At 39.1% G+C, this 18,894-nt stretch overlaps 1 protein-coding gene across 3 annotated transcripts in view; it reads right to left on the bottom strand.

Annotated features, from left to right (window-relative positions):
• Positions 1-1,605: 1,605 nt before the first annotated feature.
• Positions 1,606-18,894, bottom strand: part of anxa5a (annexin A5a) — a 33,641-nt gene continuing 16,352 nt past the window's right edge. For 2 of the 3 annotated variants that reach the window (XM_080304891.1, XM_075410384.2), the window contains exons 9-12: positions 11,427-11,522; positions 11,162-11,220; positions 9,816-9,938; positions 1,606-2,868 (exon numbers count right to left, since the gene is read on the bottom strand). In XM_080304891.1, the coding sequence (XP_080161017.1) occupies positions 2,809-2,868; positions 9,816-9,938; positions 11,162-11,220; positions 11,427-11,522 (338 nt within the window). In that variant the 3' untranslated portion in view covers positions 1,606-2,808. Of the gene's footprint in view, positions 2,869-9,387; positions 9,641-9,815; positions 9,939-11,161; positions 11,221-11,426; positions 11,523-18,894 lie in introns of those variants that run through there. The other variant, XM_080304887.1, reaches the window with a different exon arrangement.

Genomic DNA, 18,894 nt, shown 5'->3' on the forward strand with positions numbered 1-18,894 from the left:
GCCAGATTTGTCATATCATTGCATTAAAATGCTTCTAAAAGCCCCAGCACCATTTTAAAAAAGAACTGTTTAGTGACTCCAATTAGCAGAAATGAGTATGTGAAAACAAAAACAGCTAGTAAGATGTTTTCATCAGGTGGCCTCTAACAAAATCCAAACAAATGTTAACATTGGTCTGTTCCTGCTATTAATTTCATGATACGTGAATGGATGTAAAGCCAAATCTTTCCCCAGTAAGTGAACCCAGGAAAGGGTGGGCGTACAGGTGGTGTGACTGCCTGCAACCACTCCTGATTGGCTGAGGCGATGTAAGGCTTGGTCAAGCTGAAAATATTCAAAACACATTTCAGCACTATTGACACAAAGGAGATCTGGCACAGTGTGTATGTGAGTCAGGCTTATAAGCTTATATGAATGCCTTTGTATGTGTGCAAGTGAGCTTTTCGTTTATAAGCTTTAGGCTCAGTGGAGCCAAGATAACAAAGAACTGAAGGGAATAAAAATAAATGCCATAAAATGGCACTGTTAGTGTGAAGTTAGACAGATGAGTGTGTGCTGTTGTGGGCAGTCTAGACCAAACAAATATCACCATCCATCTGGCTGTATGAGTATCGTTTTTCTAGACGTATTATAAAGGCTCAATATGCATGCATAAGCTGCATTTTAAAATAATGTGACTCAGAGCAAAGATTTCCCAGAAATAACTGACAATTAAGTTCTACAGCGTCGTCCTGCAGTAGAAATGATCATCTAGTATGGAGCAAGCCTGATTTATGATAGGCACTGGCAGTGACAGTGATTACAGGAAAGACTTTAAACTGCACATTTCAAAGATCTACCATACACAAAATATGTGTATGGTTTACATTGCACATGGGTACCTGTTTTCCTCCATCTGGTGTACTAAATTTAAGGATATTTTGGTTTACCAACTTTAACTAAACTTTTTCCTGATTAACCCCCTTTTCATAAACTTAAAACTAAAAAGTTTAAAATGAGGTGATTTATCTCAAATTACTGGACTGTCATTAACAGCCAGCACTGCTATTCATAATTTATAATACTACACCTAAATATATCAAAACCCTTCAAATCATTGGATGTTAAATATGTTAAATTTTAATGTGTCTCTCTTTTGCTATTCATTGTACTGTATGTATGTATTTTTATTCTGGTTGGAGTAATGTTATATGGATTGTGCTATTTTCTTATTTTGCACTGGCATTTCTGTTGAGCTGTGGAATCTATCCAGTTGTAAATAAACAGCAGATTCATTGTAAAGCAATAGTATAGCTGCATTGAAAAGCAAATGTAATTTTCTCTTTGGATGAATAAATACCAACAGAGATGTGGAGCATCAACTTTCCAGTCATTTTTGCAATGAATCAGTGTGGACTTGTGTCTGCAGAGAGAGCAGGAGCCTCAGAAGAAAGCATGACTATACATGAAAACACTTTGCAGGTTTAACCCTGAGGTGCTTTCTGAATACTTAACAGTGTCTAGGTCACATGACTGTAAAATATGTCAAACCACACTGAACTGAAACACTGAATATTTCTGAACCACACTGAGAAATGATACATTTCGAGAGTATTGACATGCACATCTGTTCTGGGTTATTTTAATGACTTTATAATTTTAAACAGATCAACATTTATATGACTCATCCTTATATGCATCCTCCTCAAATTTAATCAATAACAGTCATCATTTGCACTCATTAATGGGCTAATATGCCCATTAATGAGCAAATTCACCAACCAAGAACTTTACTTAAATAACCCATTTGTATTTAAAAGGTATTAAATATGTGAAGTTGAATTATAAGAAAATGAGGAAACATTGCAGTGATATATGAGAAAGATTACACATGTTGCCTAAGATATGCGGTGTGGTTAAAATGGGAGGGTTGAAAAACATAGTTAGGGCCCGAGTACTAGTCTGCGAAGGCCCTGTTGTAATCACTCCATTTATTTGCATTTGAATTTGTTAATTTGTGAAAAGAAAATTACTTTTTAGTAAAATATATTGACACTATCTCATCAATCACTGTAATGAGAAACAATATAAAGACATTGTGTCCTCATTTCAAACTCTGCTGCCACCCTGTGGTTCAGTTCCAGCAAAATAAAATCATTTTCCACCGAGTGACCTATAGGGACCCCGTTTGTTTGACATTTGGCCTCATCGTGCAGAAAGGCATGGAAGCAATAGATCTCATTATATGCATCAACAAATGTCTAATAGCGTCCCATTACTTATTGATCACTGACAGCCGCATTGCACGTCAAGTCTGGATCACAGTCTCATTTCTTATTAATGAGAGCATCGGGGTTGTCAACATGTAGGGTTTAATAATTGAGTAGCGATATTGTATTTTCAAACTTGCATTTAACACATGCTGTGAGAAGCGAGCTCAAATAAGGTAAACAGCTGCTAACATTGTGTGTACGCTTGACAAGAGAAAGAGGTCAAAGATTTTAAATTAATCAGGCATTTCATCATTTCAGAAAGCATTATTATCAGCATTAAAATTAAAACTGCTTGTTTACCAAGGACTAAATTAGAGCTATATGTTCTGTCTAGCATTTAAAAAACAAACAAACAAAAAAAGAACAGTGCTTTGTAAATAATATTCATACAATATAATATTGTCATAAGTCAAAATGACACTCAGGTAATTCACACTAACTCAATAAACACACACTAACAGAAAGAAGAACTATAGATCAATATCCTCATCTCATGTGTATAGCAGCAACATGATGGCTCATCATTCATTGCTGCTAAATGCGTCATAAGGTTGCATTAATCATTCCCACCACACAGGTAGAGTAAAGCCTTCTGGTAATCTCCAGCTGTGTCTTCCTGTAAAGAGAAAAAAGAAGAAGAAGAAAAAGAGTCTCATTTAATTTGGGAGGTTGAACATTCATTTATCTACTCTTGTATGTTCGTTTTAGAAATGACTGAATTCTTTTCATTTAATTTAAGTACTGACAGAGTTAGTTTTGCCCAGTAACAGATTGGCGACCTGAGAAAATTAATGGAGATTACAGGGAGTGCAGAATTATTAGGGAAGTTGTATTTTTGAGGAATAATTTTATTATTGAACAACAACCATGTTCTCAATGAACCCAAAAAACTCATTAATATCAAAGCTGAATGTTTTTGGAAGTAGTTTTTAGTTTGTTTTTAGTTTTAGCTATTTTAGGGGGATATCTGTGTGTGCAGGTGACTATTACTGTGCATAATTATTAGGCAACTTAACAAAAAACAAATATATACCCATTTCAATTATTTATTTTTACCAGTGAAACCAATATAACATCTCCACATTCACAAATATACATTTCTGACATTCAAAAACAAAACAAAAACAAATCAGCAACCAATATAGCCACCTTTCTTTGCAAGGACACTCAAAAGCCTGCCATCCATGGATCCTGTCAGTGTTTTGATCTGTTCACCATCAACATTGCGTGCAGCAGCAACCACAGCCTCCCAAACACTGTTCAGAGAGGTGTACTGTTTTCCCTCCTTGTAAATCTCACATTTGATGATGGACCACAGGTTCTCAATGGGGTTCAGATCAGGTGAACAAGGAGGTCATGTCATTAGTTTTTCTTCTTTTATACCCTTTCTTGCCAGCCACGCTGTGGAGTACTTGGACGCGTGTGATGGAGCATTGTCCTGCATGGAAATCATGTTTTTCTTGAAGGATGCAGACTTCTTCCTGTACCACTGCTTGAAGAAGGTGTCTTCCAGAAACTGGCAGTAGGACTGGGAGTTGAGCTTGACTCCATCCTCAACCCGAAAAGGCCCCACAAGCTCATCTTTGATGATACCAGCCCAAACCAGTACTCCACCTCCACCTTGCTGGCGTCTGAGTCGGACTGGAGCTCTCTGCCCTTTACCAATCCAGCCACGGGCCCATCCATCTGGCCCATCAAGACTCACTCTCATTTCATCAGTCCATAAAACCTTAGAAAAACCAGTCTTGAGATATTTCTTGGCCCAGTCTTGACGTTTCAGCTTGTGTGTCTTGTTCAGTGGTGGTCGTCTTTCAGCCTTTCTTACCTTGGCCATGTCTCTGAGTATTGCACACCTTGTGCTTTTGGGCACTCCAGTGATGTTGCAGCTCTGAAATATGGCCAAACTGGTGGCAAGTGGCATCTTGGCAGCTGCATGCTTGACTTTTCTCAGTTCATGGGCAATTATTTTGCGCCTTGGTTTTTCCACACGCTTCTTGCGACCCTGTTGACTATTTTGAATGAAACGCTTGATTGTTCAATGATCACGCTTCAGAAGCTTTGCAATTTTGAGACTGCTGCATCCCTCTGCAAGATATCTCACTATTTTTGACTTTTCTGAGCCTGTCAAGTCCTTCTTTTGATCCATTTTGCCAAAGGAAAGGACGTTGCCTAATAATTATGCACACCTGATATAGGGTGTTGATGTCATTAGACCACACCCCTTCTCATTACAGAGATGCACATCACCAAATATGCTTAATTGGTAGCAGGCTTTCGAGCCTATACAGCTTGGAGTAAGACAACATGCATGAAGAGGATGATGTGGACAAAATACTCATTTGCCTAATAATTCTGCACTCCCTGTATACTGACATGTGGGTAGCTCAGGTGTTTGGCTCTCCTACTCCTCCTCTCCACATGTCAGTTTGTCCTTGAGTAAAAGCATTTAACTCAACATCAACATCCTCCAGTTAGTCACATGTCCCAGTGTCTTTTGGCAGCTTCACAAATGCTACTAACATTTAGCTAATCGAAGCTAAAGCTATAAACATATATGAGCTTTCCTTCCACATTGACTTCAACTTCTGCTGATCTGATGTTACACAGAGTAAGGTAGAGAGTGTCCAGTTTGAGTTAACCACAGCACCTTTTCCCCCTGACACGTGCATTGATATCAATGCAGATTTTCTGCCATCAAAAGTCCCATTTTTTTCATCTGTTATCTCAAAATATCAAGTTAATAACTGCAACTGTTGACAAAAAACCTTGAAATGTTGATGTTACAGATATTTTATCTAGAGCATTCATGTTCTTAATGGTCAGCTAACCTGTCCATCCATTGTCTTAACTGCTTATCTAATCCTGATTGGAAGGAAGGCTCGAGCCAACCCCAGCTGTCATCGAACAAACGGTGAGGTGGGACACCATAGACAAATCGCCAGGCCATCACAGGGCTACGTCACCTAGGTACTGCTGTAAATAAATAAATAAATACAGCAATAAAATATCAATTTACTTTGCTTCTCTGAGCAAAATGCTACATGGCTATCCAGCTAGCTACCATGTGTTATACCATACCATACTTATGGTGGAATGGTTTTATAAGCTTGCACGTTATTTATCATCCCAGAGATTTTCATGCAGACAGTTGAATTTAAAGTTTACTAAGCAACAAAACATCAAAAATATAACAGAAATGCCAACTGTTTGGCAAATCTCTCAAGTCTAGAGTCATGCTCCAGCATGCTTGATGACTCTCTCTCTTCATGTTCTTTGCCTCCTCTGGATCTTTTCCTATTTTGCAGGGAAATATTTCCACAGGTACTCAAGTTCTGCTACCATCAGTCATTTCCTCTACTGAGGCAAAGCTAGCCGAGGTGACTATAATAATAATAAACTTTATTTAAAAAGCACACTTGAAACCAAGGGTATGCCAAGGTGCTTAACAAGTAACATAGAGAATAAAAGGAAGGTAACAGAAATAGGACCAAAGCAAGTACTAGGTATGCAAGCAGATAGCTGTCACTGATACATAGGAACAAACAAGGAATTAAATGAGCATAAAAGTGCATAATAATAAATCATAAAAGAAATGTTAACTAGAGGGAAAGGCAAGATTGAATAAGTGGGTTTTTAGTCGTGATTTAAACAGTGCAATAGAATCAAAGGCGTGGATATCAATTCCACCGTACCGGGGCAGCCAGTGCAAACGCACGGTCACCCCGAGATTTCAGCCGAGATCTAGGTTGCGGCAGAAGTAGTTGAGTGGCAGATCTAAGTGTTCTAGCAGGAGAATGCGGCCTGAGAAGTTCACTAAGATAACTCGGTGCTAATTTATCAATAGTTTTGAACGTAAGGAGTAATATTTTAAATTGAATACAGTACTTTATGGGCAGCCAGTGCAAGCCAGCTAGAACAGGAGTAATAGAGCAAAATTTCCTTGTACCAGTCAAGAGGCAGGACTGTTTGCAGTCTAAGAAGAAGAGAAGAGGGAAGACCGTAGTACAAGGAGTTACAATAATTCAACCTGGAGGTCACAAAAGCATGAATAAGCTTCTCCAAGTCCTCATGCGGAACATAATACCTAGCCTTAGAGATAAGGCGCAGTTGGTGGAAGCTAGATCTCACTACAGCAGAGACTTGCTCATCGAGTTTGAGCGAGCTATCCAGCAGTACACCTAAGTTACTGACATAGTCACAGGAAGAGCTAGCAAAGGGACCCAGGGCAGCACAAAGCTGGACACGAGGGATTTTACTGTTGAACACCACAATCTCAGTCTTCTTATCGTTTAAAACGAGGGAATTACTCAGGAACCATTCTTTGACCTCACGCATGCATTCTTGAAAGTAGTGCAGGGACACAGCAAGGTCGTCAGTAAGTTCAAAATAGATCTGTATGCTGTCGGCGTAACAGTGGAAGACGATATTGTATTTTTCAAAGATTACGCCTAGAGGGAGCAAATACAATGAGAAAAGAATAGGGCCTAAAACTGACACTTGAGGTACACCACAACACACCGGAGCGGAGGAAGAGGAGAAGGTGCCCAAGTTAACCGAAAAGGACCTGTCAGCGAGGTATAATTTAAACCAGTCAAGGGCAGCGCCTCTAATACCCACAGTGTGCTCAAGTCTTAATAATAAGATGTTATGGTCCACCATATCAAAAGCTGAAGAGAGGTCCAATAAAACTAGGACCATAGAGTGTCCAGTATCAGTAATTACAAGAATATCATTAAGAACTCTAACCAACGCCGTTTCAGTGCTATGCAATGGCTTAAAGGCAGATTGAAATTTCTCAGCAATATTGTTCGTGTCCAAGTACGCCTGGAGCTGGGAGAGAACTAGTCTCTCCAGGATCTTGGACAAAAACGAAAGCTTAGAGATCGGTCTGTAGTTTAAAAGGTCATAACAGTCTGTTTCTTTTTTTAAGAATCGGGTGGACTACAGCATGCTTAAAAGCCAAAGGAACACAGCCTGAGAGCAAGGAAAAGTTCATAAGAAATACGATACTAGGTCCAATTACATCAAAACAGTCCTTAGCTATGCGAGATGGAAGAATGTCAAGCACAGTATTGGTGTTATTCATTTGATCAACTAGCCGCTTAAGAGACAAAAGTGACACAGGCTAAAACTGGTGGAAAGTTGAAATGCACTCAAGAATGGGGAGAGGACATGGGGAAGGGAGGACTTAAGAGATGAGACCTTCTCTAAAACGTGAATTTGAAATCGCTCACAAAGAGCCTGAGAATAAGGTAAAGGCATGTCTGGGCAAGGGTTAACCACTGAGTTAAAAATTCTAAATAAGGTGCGGGGGTTATGACCATTGGCCCGGATGATTTTGGATAAGAAAGACGCTTTGGCCATTTTAGCAGCACTTTGGAGTTTTAAGTGGCTAGTCTGTAGCATGTCGTAAGAAACCTGAAGTTTATCTTTTTTCCACCTTATCTCAGCGCGCCGACACACGCGACGTAGAGCGCCCGTAGTGTCATTAAGCCAACACTGAGAATAGGTTCTAGGGCGATTCATTTTAATAGGGGTGTTGTGCCAAGAAGTGATTGCCTGCCAAAAACTGATTTCCAATGTTTCCGTGTGTTTTTTATGTGTAATATTGTTACGTATGTTGCTAAATAGACTTCGGTGAACAGGTATTGCAAAGGGGTTAAATACACAATTTAAAAAAATTACCTGTTTCTCAATTATCTTTGTAGCTGTGTTATTGTACTTAATTATAATCAATCAGCTTCCTTTTGTCCACTTAAAATATGTTTACAGAACTATTTTTGCATTTGTTGCAATTTCAGCTGTCCTCTTGGCCAGACTACTCTTAAAAGAGACATTTTTAAAGCAAACAAGAATTTTTTTTTTTAACTGCATAAATAAAGGATACATAAAAGTCACTGCCAAAAAGTGATTGCGGCTTCTACCTCGTTACAGGAATGTTGTTTGTTGGTCAAGATGACTTGATATAATTCATGAGGGATATATTTGACATATGTTTCACATATTGTAGATCAACAAGTTATTTATAGCAGTTTAAATACAAGCAATCAGTTTTTGGCAGACAATCACTTTTTGGCACAACAGGGGCAAGAGTATCAAGGATAGAAGAAAATAACGATAGCAAGGTATTAGCACAGTCATCAACCGAGCGAAATGAACAACAGTCGGGAGTGACAGATGCAGAATCCAAGAAAGACATAGAGAAGTTTGACACCGCTTCAGCATTGATTACACGTAGTGGGCGAAGGGGAGCCGCAGGATGTAGTTCGTTAGTACATAAGCCAGTATCAAATATAACTGGGAAATGATCCGAGATCCCAGCGTCACTTATATCCATGATACAAATGAAATAAGTGCTTCCTGCATAATCGAGACGTTATTTTCAGGACAATTAATACTCTGCATTATACAGTACTGCTTACAGCGATCCACTCTAATTACTCATGGTTGATTATTATTCAATACACATTAGATTACACCATCCATGTTTACATCATATTGATAAGGAAAAGCAAAGTTTGATATCACTTTATAATCACTCCTCATTGAAAACTTCCATTGAAACTTTAGCACACTGTCCTTTAAAGGAGACCTATTAAGCTTTTTTATTTTCTCTCATATAAATACAGTTACAATGGTGGACGCTAGGGTGTAAGCCTAAGTATAAGCAATGAGCCAAAAGCTTAAAATAGCTTTTGACTTTAGAATAAAAATGTAAAGCCTTAAATAAGCTTAGTTAAGGCTTTACATTTTTATTCCACTTTTAATGTCAGGCATCCATGGTTGGTTGGTATGTTTTTGTCAGAAAATATTCAAAAAGCAAGTCTCCAAGTCATAATTACGGCTTGTATGTTGAAATTATCATTATTTACATGTTAGACACCATTAATTGTGGCAACTACTGTGTGACATAAACGTGCTCTTATAATAGCAGGAAAAGCACAGGCGTAATTAATGTCATTAGCTTTATGTAGCTCTGATTCATTTGGAAGGCAAAGTGAATAGTACACAGTACGGGGACTGTGAACATACAGAATGAATTATAAATTATTTAAAAAGTGGAGAAATTGTAGAATAACTGCCATAATTAAGGAAAAAATGAACTCTGGTGAACTGTAAAAAATATATAATATATTTATTCAAGATTATTTCATAATGTGTTATTATCTATTCAGTACTGGCCATTTAGTTCTACAGGAGGATCGTAATAACTCTTCAATGGAGGAACATCTGGCATTAGGAGAACAGATTATTCACTTCATCTGGTGTGAAAAGAAGGGAAGCACACTGAGGGAGACATTTAAAGTAAATCACTAATCCCCACTCCATCACTGCACTGACGTGAGTAGTGTACAGCCATCATATCCATAGTAAACCCAGCTGGTGCTCTAAAGTCATGCAGAGGGACAGATGAGTATATTTAGCAGAATATGGAGACAACTGAGGAAAATTACATTTTACAGAAATGTGTTATTCTTCTGAAGTAATAGACTATTCAGTATGTTTCATTAAAAAAAGAGCACAAGGGAATGAACAGAAATCCTGAGGGGGCTGAAGCAGTACCTGAATGGTGGTGTACAGAGACTGTCCGTATATCTTCTTGAAACTGCCTCTGATGTCCAACATGTCCACCTCACTCCTGGACACCATTATCCTCATCAGAGTGTCGTCATCAGTTCCAGCTCGCTAAATACACAGAAAGAAAGAAAGAAAGAAAGAAAGAAAGAAAGAAAGAAAGAAAGAAAGAAAGAAAGAAATCTGCTAACTGAGGCCAGTAGAGTCTGAGATATAGCTCTGGGGTCTTTGCAATTTCTGTGGCATTGCGTGGTCTAACACTGGGTTGGAGCACCAAATCACAGCAACAGTTGCCTCAATGCACTTTATATTGTAAGGTAAAGGCCCTATAATAATACTCCTGGAAAGATTGGCAACTGCCTCACATGTTTTCTTTATATTAACAGTCTTTATCATTCTAGATTATAGACTTCAGTTTCTTTGTAAACAGCTTTTTAACCCTTTACTGATTGATGGGCAGCAACAATGACTTCTCTAGAGTTATTGCTGATGTTGTTCATTCTTAACATTTTGTTAACATTACATTTCTAAACAGAATTTTAAACATGCTGATGATCAGCTGATCAAGTGATTTTGATTAGCAGTAGCTGGCTGCTACAATAAGGGTGTACTTACTTCCGCCTACACGGCTTTAGCATTTTGGCTTTTTTGTGTTAAATTTCCACACGCTGAATGATGTCATGTGGTGATCCTCAGAGGTTCTGATGACTATAACTTCAGAATGGAAGGTGTACTTTCTTTCCCAAAATCTACAGTTATTACACAGTGAACCTTTAGTTTGCACTTCAAATATTAATTCAACATTTCGCAAAAAAATGCTTGTACATTTTCTTGCCCAGAGTTGAAAGGCAGGTTCAGGCCTCTTCCAGGTTAGTTAAGCTTTTAAACTATATCACTGTAAACACCATTTTGTTTTGGGTTTTTTTTTTTTTTTTTTTTTTTGCTGTTTAGATGTAGAAAACAGCCTTTTAGTTTACTGGAAAATGACTACACAGTCACTCCTTGATTTGACTTCACTTTTGTTGCCCTATTCATTCTAATGCAACAGCTTGTATTGTAGCTACTCTTCTGATTTGAATTTAAAGTCTTCTTAATATATTGATATTCTCATATTTGAGCAAGACTAACATGAAAATAATTTGCTGAAGCATCATGGAGGGTTAAAAATGACACCAACACTAACCTCAAAATCTAATGTAGTCAAGTTATCTTTTTTGACAGATTTAACTTTGTTAAGATTGTTATTTATTATATACATATCATATATTTTACAGGTGAGTGATTGGTGAGTATTTTCATTAATTAGACTAGAGCGATGTGATAATGAGACATACCCTCATAGATTTATATAGTCTCTCAGCAAAGAAGTTTGGGATGCTCCCGGCACATTTCACTGTGGAGGAAAAAGACAAAAACTGATGAGGCTATGTGCAAGACTACATTTTTTGCAAAGTTAAGCTGACACTGTCTGATGTTCACTTTTTGCTATCAAGTGTTATCTTCTGTCATATTTTATTCAAAATTTATCCAGGGATATTCTGATTACTTGTCCCCGTATGTGACGCCTAAATTATCACCCAGATAAATTGCGGCTCTTACCAACAGCCAGCAGCAAGTTCTCTAAATTCCCAGTGGTCTCGCCTCTAATGCTGTCCTCTATGTCAGAGCCAGAAAGCTTCTTGTAGGCAGCAAATACTGCAAAATAACCAAAACAGCCACAGTGACAGACACTCATACATCCTCATTAGAGAGAAACACATCAAGCAATTTTCAACTTGAACCTGTTTTTACTTCAGGGCAAAAAATATGTCAGTTTCAGCCCTTAGATGATCTCTTTGTGCACAATACGAGTGTTTTGGTGAGTTTACTGGATTACATTTTTTTATTGCATTTATATAAATCTACCTGGCACAGTGTGTAACAGTAATTGACCATCCCTTGTTAAATCATGAATTAATTGTGATTAACCACATTTTTTGGAAAGTCAAGTTCAGTTTCACTAGCCACACCCAGCCTGATTACTGTCAGTCCTGTTGAATCAAGAAATCACTTAAATATAACCTGTCTGAGAAAATGAAGTAGTTAGAAGATCTCACATCATCCCACAATTTAAAGAAACTCGAGAAGAGATAAGAAACAGTGACAGAATGCTGGCAATCATGGACAATGACTCCCACCCCCTCCATAACACACTGGAAATCTGAAGAGCAGCAACAGGTTCCTTCAACCTTGCTGTCTGAGGGAACGTTATAGCAGGTCGTTCCTTCCTGCTGCTATCAGACTCTCTAATTCATCCATACAGTATTAATTGCACCTCAATGAACCCTGTCTCTTTTGTACACCATGACATTTTTGCACACATACTTTTATATATATGTATATTTATGTTTATATGTATGCTATATCTCTATATTTATCTATTCATCTTAATATTTATCTATCATAACTGTTTCTACACTCACATTTTATGAGTACTTGTTGTTTGTTGTATATTTGCTGCTATGACAACTCAATTTCCCTCTGGGATTAATAAAGTTTCTCTCATTCTCCGTGTTAAGAGAATTTTTATTTTAGTTAAATCATTAAAGTATAATCAAGTAGAAACAAGTATGCCTTATAATCAAGTGTTTATATATTTTCACACGGTAAAGCTTACTGTTGAAAAGAACACAATGTATTCCTTGCTTAAGTGTGTGAGATGTTTGACAAAGACAGGATATATACATGCATTCTTTACTTCAGTGTCTGCGATGTCAGATAAGCATGAATACTGCTGTGTCGTTGTTTTTCAGTTTGTGTGCAGAAGTTAGATAGCTAAGACAATGCCTGAGCTCTCCCCTCTTCAGTTGAAAGAGGAAGTACTATGTAACCCATTTTGCCTTATAAATAAAGCGAGTAAACGGTGCTCGGTGTGTTAGTCTGCTCAGAGACTCTCACCCGTGCGCACGTCTTTGAAACTCTGAGTCGGTCTGCCAGTGTCTCATTTCTCTCTTACTGTGTTTGAACAAATTGTCAACCCCTTGACATTTAATTGGTCCTTCGAGCCGGATAACTGACTGTTATTTTTAACGTCTAGTTTTCCACAGACGGTCTCCATCGGATCCTGACGTCGTGACGCCTGCGCTGGAAGAAATCTGATCAGTAAAACGAAAAACCCGGGAACGTGAATTCGATCTCCGGTCAGCGTTCGGCCTTCACGGCTCCAGGACCCGATGAGCACCGGATCTTAAAACGCAGCGCCACAGTAGAGGTGAATATGACACGCATTCCACCAAGCGCTAAAATACGTTGATATTGAGATTTTCCTTTAAGTAGTGTGTAAACCTAGGTACGCCGACAGATCTCAGTGTCCATGCGGGACTAAGAAGACGACAGGCAAGAGCGAAATTCTAGAAAAATCGCTATTAAAAGTTCCGGTCGCTCTGGGAGTGGCTGCAACGGAACAGGTTTCCGGTCACTCAAGAAGAGTGGCTGAAGGTGAAGGTGTTACACAAATAAATAGGCCTACGGAAAATCTCAATAAAAATCATAGAAACGCGCTTTGTTTGTGAGGAGTGAGTTGTTTTTACGACCCAATACGCGGTCGAACCACTTCTCAAACTGTTTTCCTGTGTACACTCACGTATTGGTAAAGGTGGAAAAAAGGGTTGTGCTTCATCACGTAAAATTGATAACCGCTCTCTCAATTAGTGGGAGAGTAGAAGGCTGTTATCGAAAACCCATTCTCACTTTTTCATGCCAAAGAAGGTGTCACAGTTCTGACGTAATTAGTTCAAAATGGGTAACTCTAAAACTAAAGTAAAATTAACAGCAGATGAAGGATGGTTGGAAAAAAACTGTCCAAATGCAGGAAGAGTCAGTGCAAATAGGTGGAGAAATCCACATAAAATTTATTGCCCAGCCTGGCAAGGCAAATGCAATCAAGAATCAATAACTGCTTTAAAGGCTGCTTTACAAAAAGAACTATTTGAGGAAAAGAGCCAAAAGAAAAAAGCAAAACGCTTAGCAGAATGGCACCTTTTCAAGGCGTGGATGGTAGAAAACGATAAACGCATTGCTAAACGTGCCCAAAAGCAGGAAACTAAAGATAAACAGAAAACTGCAGGAGAAGAAAACCCGTACCCCCCTCCTTATGCTCCTCAGCCTGCACAGCCTGCAGCAGCTGCACCTAACCCTACGTCAGCACTTCCTGTAAGCTCTCCTCACAAACCTTTTGTTTCAAATCCCTATACGGAGGCCAGACAACAACTTGATCTTATGACCAAGCATGGTCATTCCAAAAAAACAGAAATTGTAGGTCAGTTTCCAATGGTAGCCTTATCTAACCCCAGGTACGGTCAACCCACTGGTCCCCCAGACGCCCAAGGAGTCATACCAGTAGACGGTGAGCCTTTAATTTATGCATTCCGACCCTGGTCTCATAAAGACAGAGAGAATGTACTAAAAGATGTGCCACCCCTTAAAGAAGGCTTCCGGCCGTGGCGAGATGCAGTGGAATTGATCCGTCAGGGGTGGGGTTTAAATGGTCATGAGATGCATCAAGTTTTTCAAGATTTATTAGGTTTAAGTCTTCCTAGAGCTAGAGGTCAATTTACAGGAAATGATTTAAACGGTGACGTGTTGGGGCCAGACACTCCCCAATTAATACAGGAGCTTAATAACTTGTATGGCAGAATAGAAGTTATTTTAGCCCCAAGGCCAGATTATGGAAAGATAGGAGAGTGCAAACAAAAGGAAGGAGAGACAGCATCAGACTATTTGGATCGCCTACGCCCAGTTTTCAGACAAAACTCAGGGCTAAATTATGATGCCGATCCACTGTCTGCTTTTCAACAACAATTAAAAAATGCCTTCCTAAATGGTCTACTGCCCAAGATAAAAGCACATGTAGACAAACACTGGGTCACTCAAAATACAGGAACCTTGCCTGAGGCCCTACAATATGCTGAGCATGCAGTCAAAATTCAAAAACAAAAAGAAAAAACAGAAGGAGTTTTCATGATTGATCCAGAGACAGGCTTTATAGCCTTCTCAGGACAGCAACACACGGCAGGTTTTAAGCAAAGTAGGGGAAAGCAAAAAGCAGGACAAAGAAGAGATAGAAGAGATATGAGATGTTATAACTGTGGTAAAATCGGGCACTTTGCTCGAAACTGTAGAAATGTAAGCCAAGAACAGGAAGGTGGAGATGACAGGCGCAGACGCCGTGATGAATGACTAGCACAAGAAAAGGGAAGTGAAACAAGTGAAGGGGAAGTTTACAACATTGAACAACTGCTGCTAGGATCAGAAGCAAAGCCCACCGTTATAGTGCACGTTAACGGGGTCCCAATAAAATTCCTTTGCGACACAGGTGCTTGTAAAACTGTCCTAACAGTAGAAGTCCCAAATTTAACCTTTTCAAAAGATACCTTAATCGTGAAATCAGCCTCAGGACATGTGACAAAACAGCATCTAACCGACCCCCTTTTTATGTCACATAGAGATAGTGGCCGTGCCTGCAAAAATCAGTGCATCTATGATCCATCTTGTCCACTAAATTTGTTAGGAAGAGATGCTTTAACAAAATTAAAAATAGGAGTTTTTCCTGAAGAAAGTGGCATGAAAGCCAGACTCCTACTCTCTGAAAGTCAGAGCCAAACTGAAGACATTTTTGTTTGTGAAGGTTTAGGTGAGCCAAATTATTACTGGGCCTTAGATTTACCAAAACTTGAACCATTAGAGGCCAAAGCTAATATGTACTTACCTGAGCACTCACATAGACAGGACCCAGCAAAATATCACAACACCTTGTGGTATAAATATGTCCCAGGTCCAGACAAAATTTATGATCAACAAGTGCACAGACTAGGACCGCAAAAACTAGTCCTACAACACCTGTATGTGACACAGAGTGGTAATGCAGTATGCTCAGTGTTACAGACAGATGCAGTGCAGCGCTTAAATAAGATGTGCAACCCTCATGTATCTGTTGCACGCAACGACCAAACGCCTTGGTCTGAGTTAGGCACAGTGCTGAGAAATGTAGAAATGGACAGATATGACAAAATAGAGTGTGAGGACTGGCAAAAAGGCCGTAGAACTGGGTGCATGAGGCTAACGCTGTGTTGGCCGGTGACAGCCACACCAGCCACACATTTAGCCACAATAGAGCAAGATGAATGACAAGTATTAACAATTGAAGCACATCCAGAACTAGAGAAGCTGCCACAAACATTATGGTCTCAAGGACCCACGGATGTAGGCCTAATAAAAGGAGCAGATCCAGTAGTGGTGAGAACTACAACCTCATATAGGCCTGTAAAACCACAATATCCCTTGAGTGCAGAGGCTAAAGAAGGTATCAGACCAGTCATAACAGAGATGCAAAAAGCAGGTATTCTCGTGAAAACTAATGAAGCCACGTGTAATACACCAATTTTTCCAGTAAAAAAGGCTAATACAGGAAAATATCGCTTAGTTCATGATCTAAGAGCAATAAATGAGGTAACAGAGCAAATACCTCCAGTGGTTGCAAATCCACACACAATTCTAAATCAAGTAACACCAAAAGAACGGTGGTTCTCTGTAATAGACTTGTCCAATGCCTTCTTCTCCGTACCTCTGCACCCTGACTCACAGAAGTTATTCGGATTCACCTTTGACAATCAAAAGTATACTTATACAAGGTTGCCTCAGGGATTCCAGAATAGCCCAACTCTGTATGCAGAGGCTTTGAGAAAATCAATGTCATCTTGTACGCTCCCTGCCCCAGGGCAGTTCTTGTTGTATGTAGATGACATATTGATCACAGGCCATACAAAAGATGAGTGCAAAGAAAACACATTAACAGTTTTGCAACATCTCGCAGAGCAAGGCCATAAAGTGTCACAGCATAAACTGCAATTGTGGAGCCAGGAAGTAACATACCTTGGCCACAAATTGACAGGACAAGGCAGGCAGCTGTTAGAGAGCAGAAAGATAGCAGTCCAAAATGCCCCAAAACCAGTAACTAAACAACAAATGATGAGTTTTTTAGGACTGTGCAATTTCTGTAGATGCTGGATTCCAGAATACGCATTACTAGCTCAACCACTACAGAACCTCATTTATGGTAAAGATCTAGCATTAAAAGACAAAGTACAATGGACTCCAGAAGCAGAAAAAGCTTTCGTTGATTTGAAAATAGCACTGCAGACATGTACCGTCTTAGCATTACCAGACTATGGAAAACCTTTCGTTCTCCATGTTGATGGTGCAGGAGGGTATATGAAAGCAGTCTTAACTCAAGCTTTTGGAGAAAAACAACGTCCATTAGCTTTCTACTCATGCAAACTTGACTCTGTAGCTGCTGGATTACCTACCTGTGTTCAGGCATGCGCAGCAGCAGCAGAGGCAGTTAAAAAATGTGCAGACATTGTTCTAGGACATAAATTGATCATCAAAGTCCCACATGCAGTGACCTCTATTTTGCTCCAAGCGAACCTCTCTTTCCTCACGCATGCAAGACAACTTTCTTATGTGGGGATTCTACTTACACAATCACACATAAAAATAGAGAAGTGTGGCCAGCTAAACCCAAGTACACTTTTGCCGACTTCTCTGGACGGAGAACAACACTGTTGCATTCAAAAATTAGAGGAAGATACAAAACCTCGCACTGATATATACAGCTCCCCCCAGAGCAGTTTCAGTAATGTTTTTGTGGACGGCTCAGCGTCAAAAGACATTCACGGTAGAAATTGTGTGGGTTATGCGGTCACAACTGTTGATAAAGTGATAGAAGCAAAAGCTCTCAGCTCCTCAAACTCTGCTCAAAGCGCAGAACTAACCGCAGTCATCAGAGCATGTACTTTATATAAGGGTCAAAGTGTTAATGTTTACACAGACAGTCAATATGTCTATTCAGCAGTTCATCATTTCGCTAAAATATGGCATAACAGAGGAATGACAACTTCCTCAGGCAACACAGTTCAACATGCAAACCTTCTAAAAAAGCTATTAGAAGTAATAACGTTGCCAAAAGAATTAGCACTATGCAAATGTGCAGCTCATCAAAAGGATGACACAGAAATTACGAGAGGAAATAACTTTGCTGACAAAGCAGCAAAAGCAGCTGCAGAAAAACAAATTGATGTTTTAACAACAGAAACCATAGATCTAATACCTTTAGAAATACTAGCAGATGCACAGAAAACAGCATCGCTGAGTGAACAAAAATCTTGGGTGAAAGATGGAGCAGAATTAAAAGACAACCTCATGATGTGTAATGGCAAACCAGTGCTTCCAAAATCTTTGCATAGAACTGCTGCTTTAGTGACACATGGGAAAACTCATGTGTCATCAGGAGGGATGATTAATATTCTTAATAAACAATTCTATACAAAAAATTTTGAAAGTTCAGCACAAGAGTTTATCAGAACATGTATGATTTGCCAAAGACACAACGCACAGGGAAATCTACGTCCAAAGCGAGGGCATTTCCCTATACCACCGCATCCATTTCACACTGTCCACATGGATTTCATAGAATTAAATGAATCACAATCCTCCAAATATGCACTTGTGATAATTGATGTATTTTCCAAGTGGCCAGAAATATACCCAGTGAAAAAAGCAGATGCAATATCAGTAGCAAAATGTCTATGTAATCATTTTATTCCAACGTACGGTATTCCATCTCTGATAAGATCAGACAATGGCACACATTTTGTAAATGAAGTAATAAGTAAAGTTTCTGAAGCTTTAGGCTTCAGCATAAAACATCACTGTTCTTATCATCCACAAAGTGCAGGATTAGTCGAGAGAACTAACGGCACAATTAAACAAAGGTTGAGGAAATGTATGGAAGAGACTAAAAAACCTTGGCCTGAATGTCTAAGCTTGGTTAAATTATGGATGAGAATAACTCAAGGAACAGGTGGTCTAACGCCATTTGAAATCGTACATGGCAGACATTTTCCACTCCCCATAATGAGTGAGCCAATTAATAAATCTATTGCAGAAACAACAATGGCAGAATGGATGACAAAACTATTTGAGAATAAAGAAGTGAGATTAAGCAATCAACTGCCGAGTGACTTTTCTT

The sequence above is a fragment of the Astatotilapia calliptera genome, chromosome 2 (genome assembly GCF_964374335.1).
Source record: "Astatotilapia calliptera chromosome 2, fAstCal68.1, whole genome shotgun sequence".
Lineage (NCBI taxonomy): Eukaryota > Metazoa > Chordata > Actinopteri > Cichliformes > Cichlidae > Astatotilapia > Astatotilapia calliptera.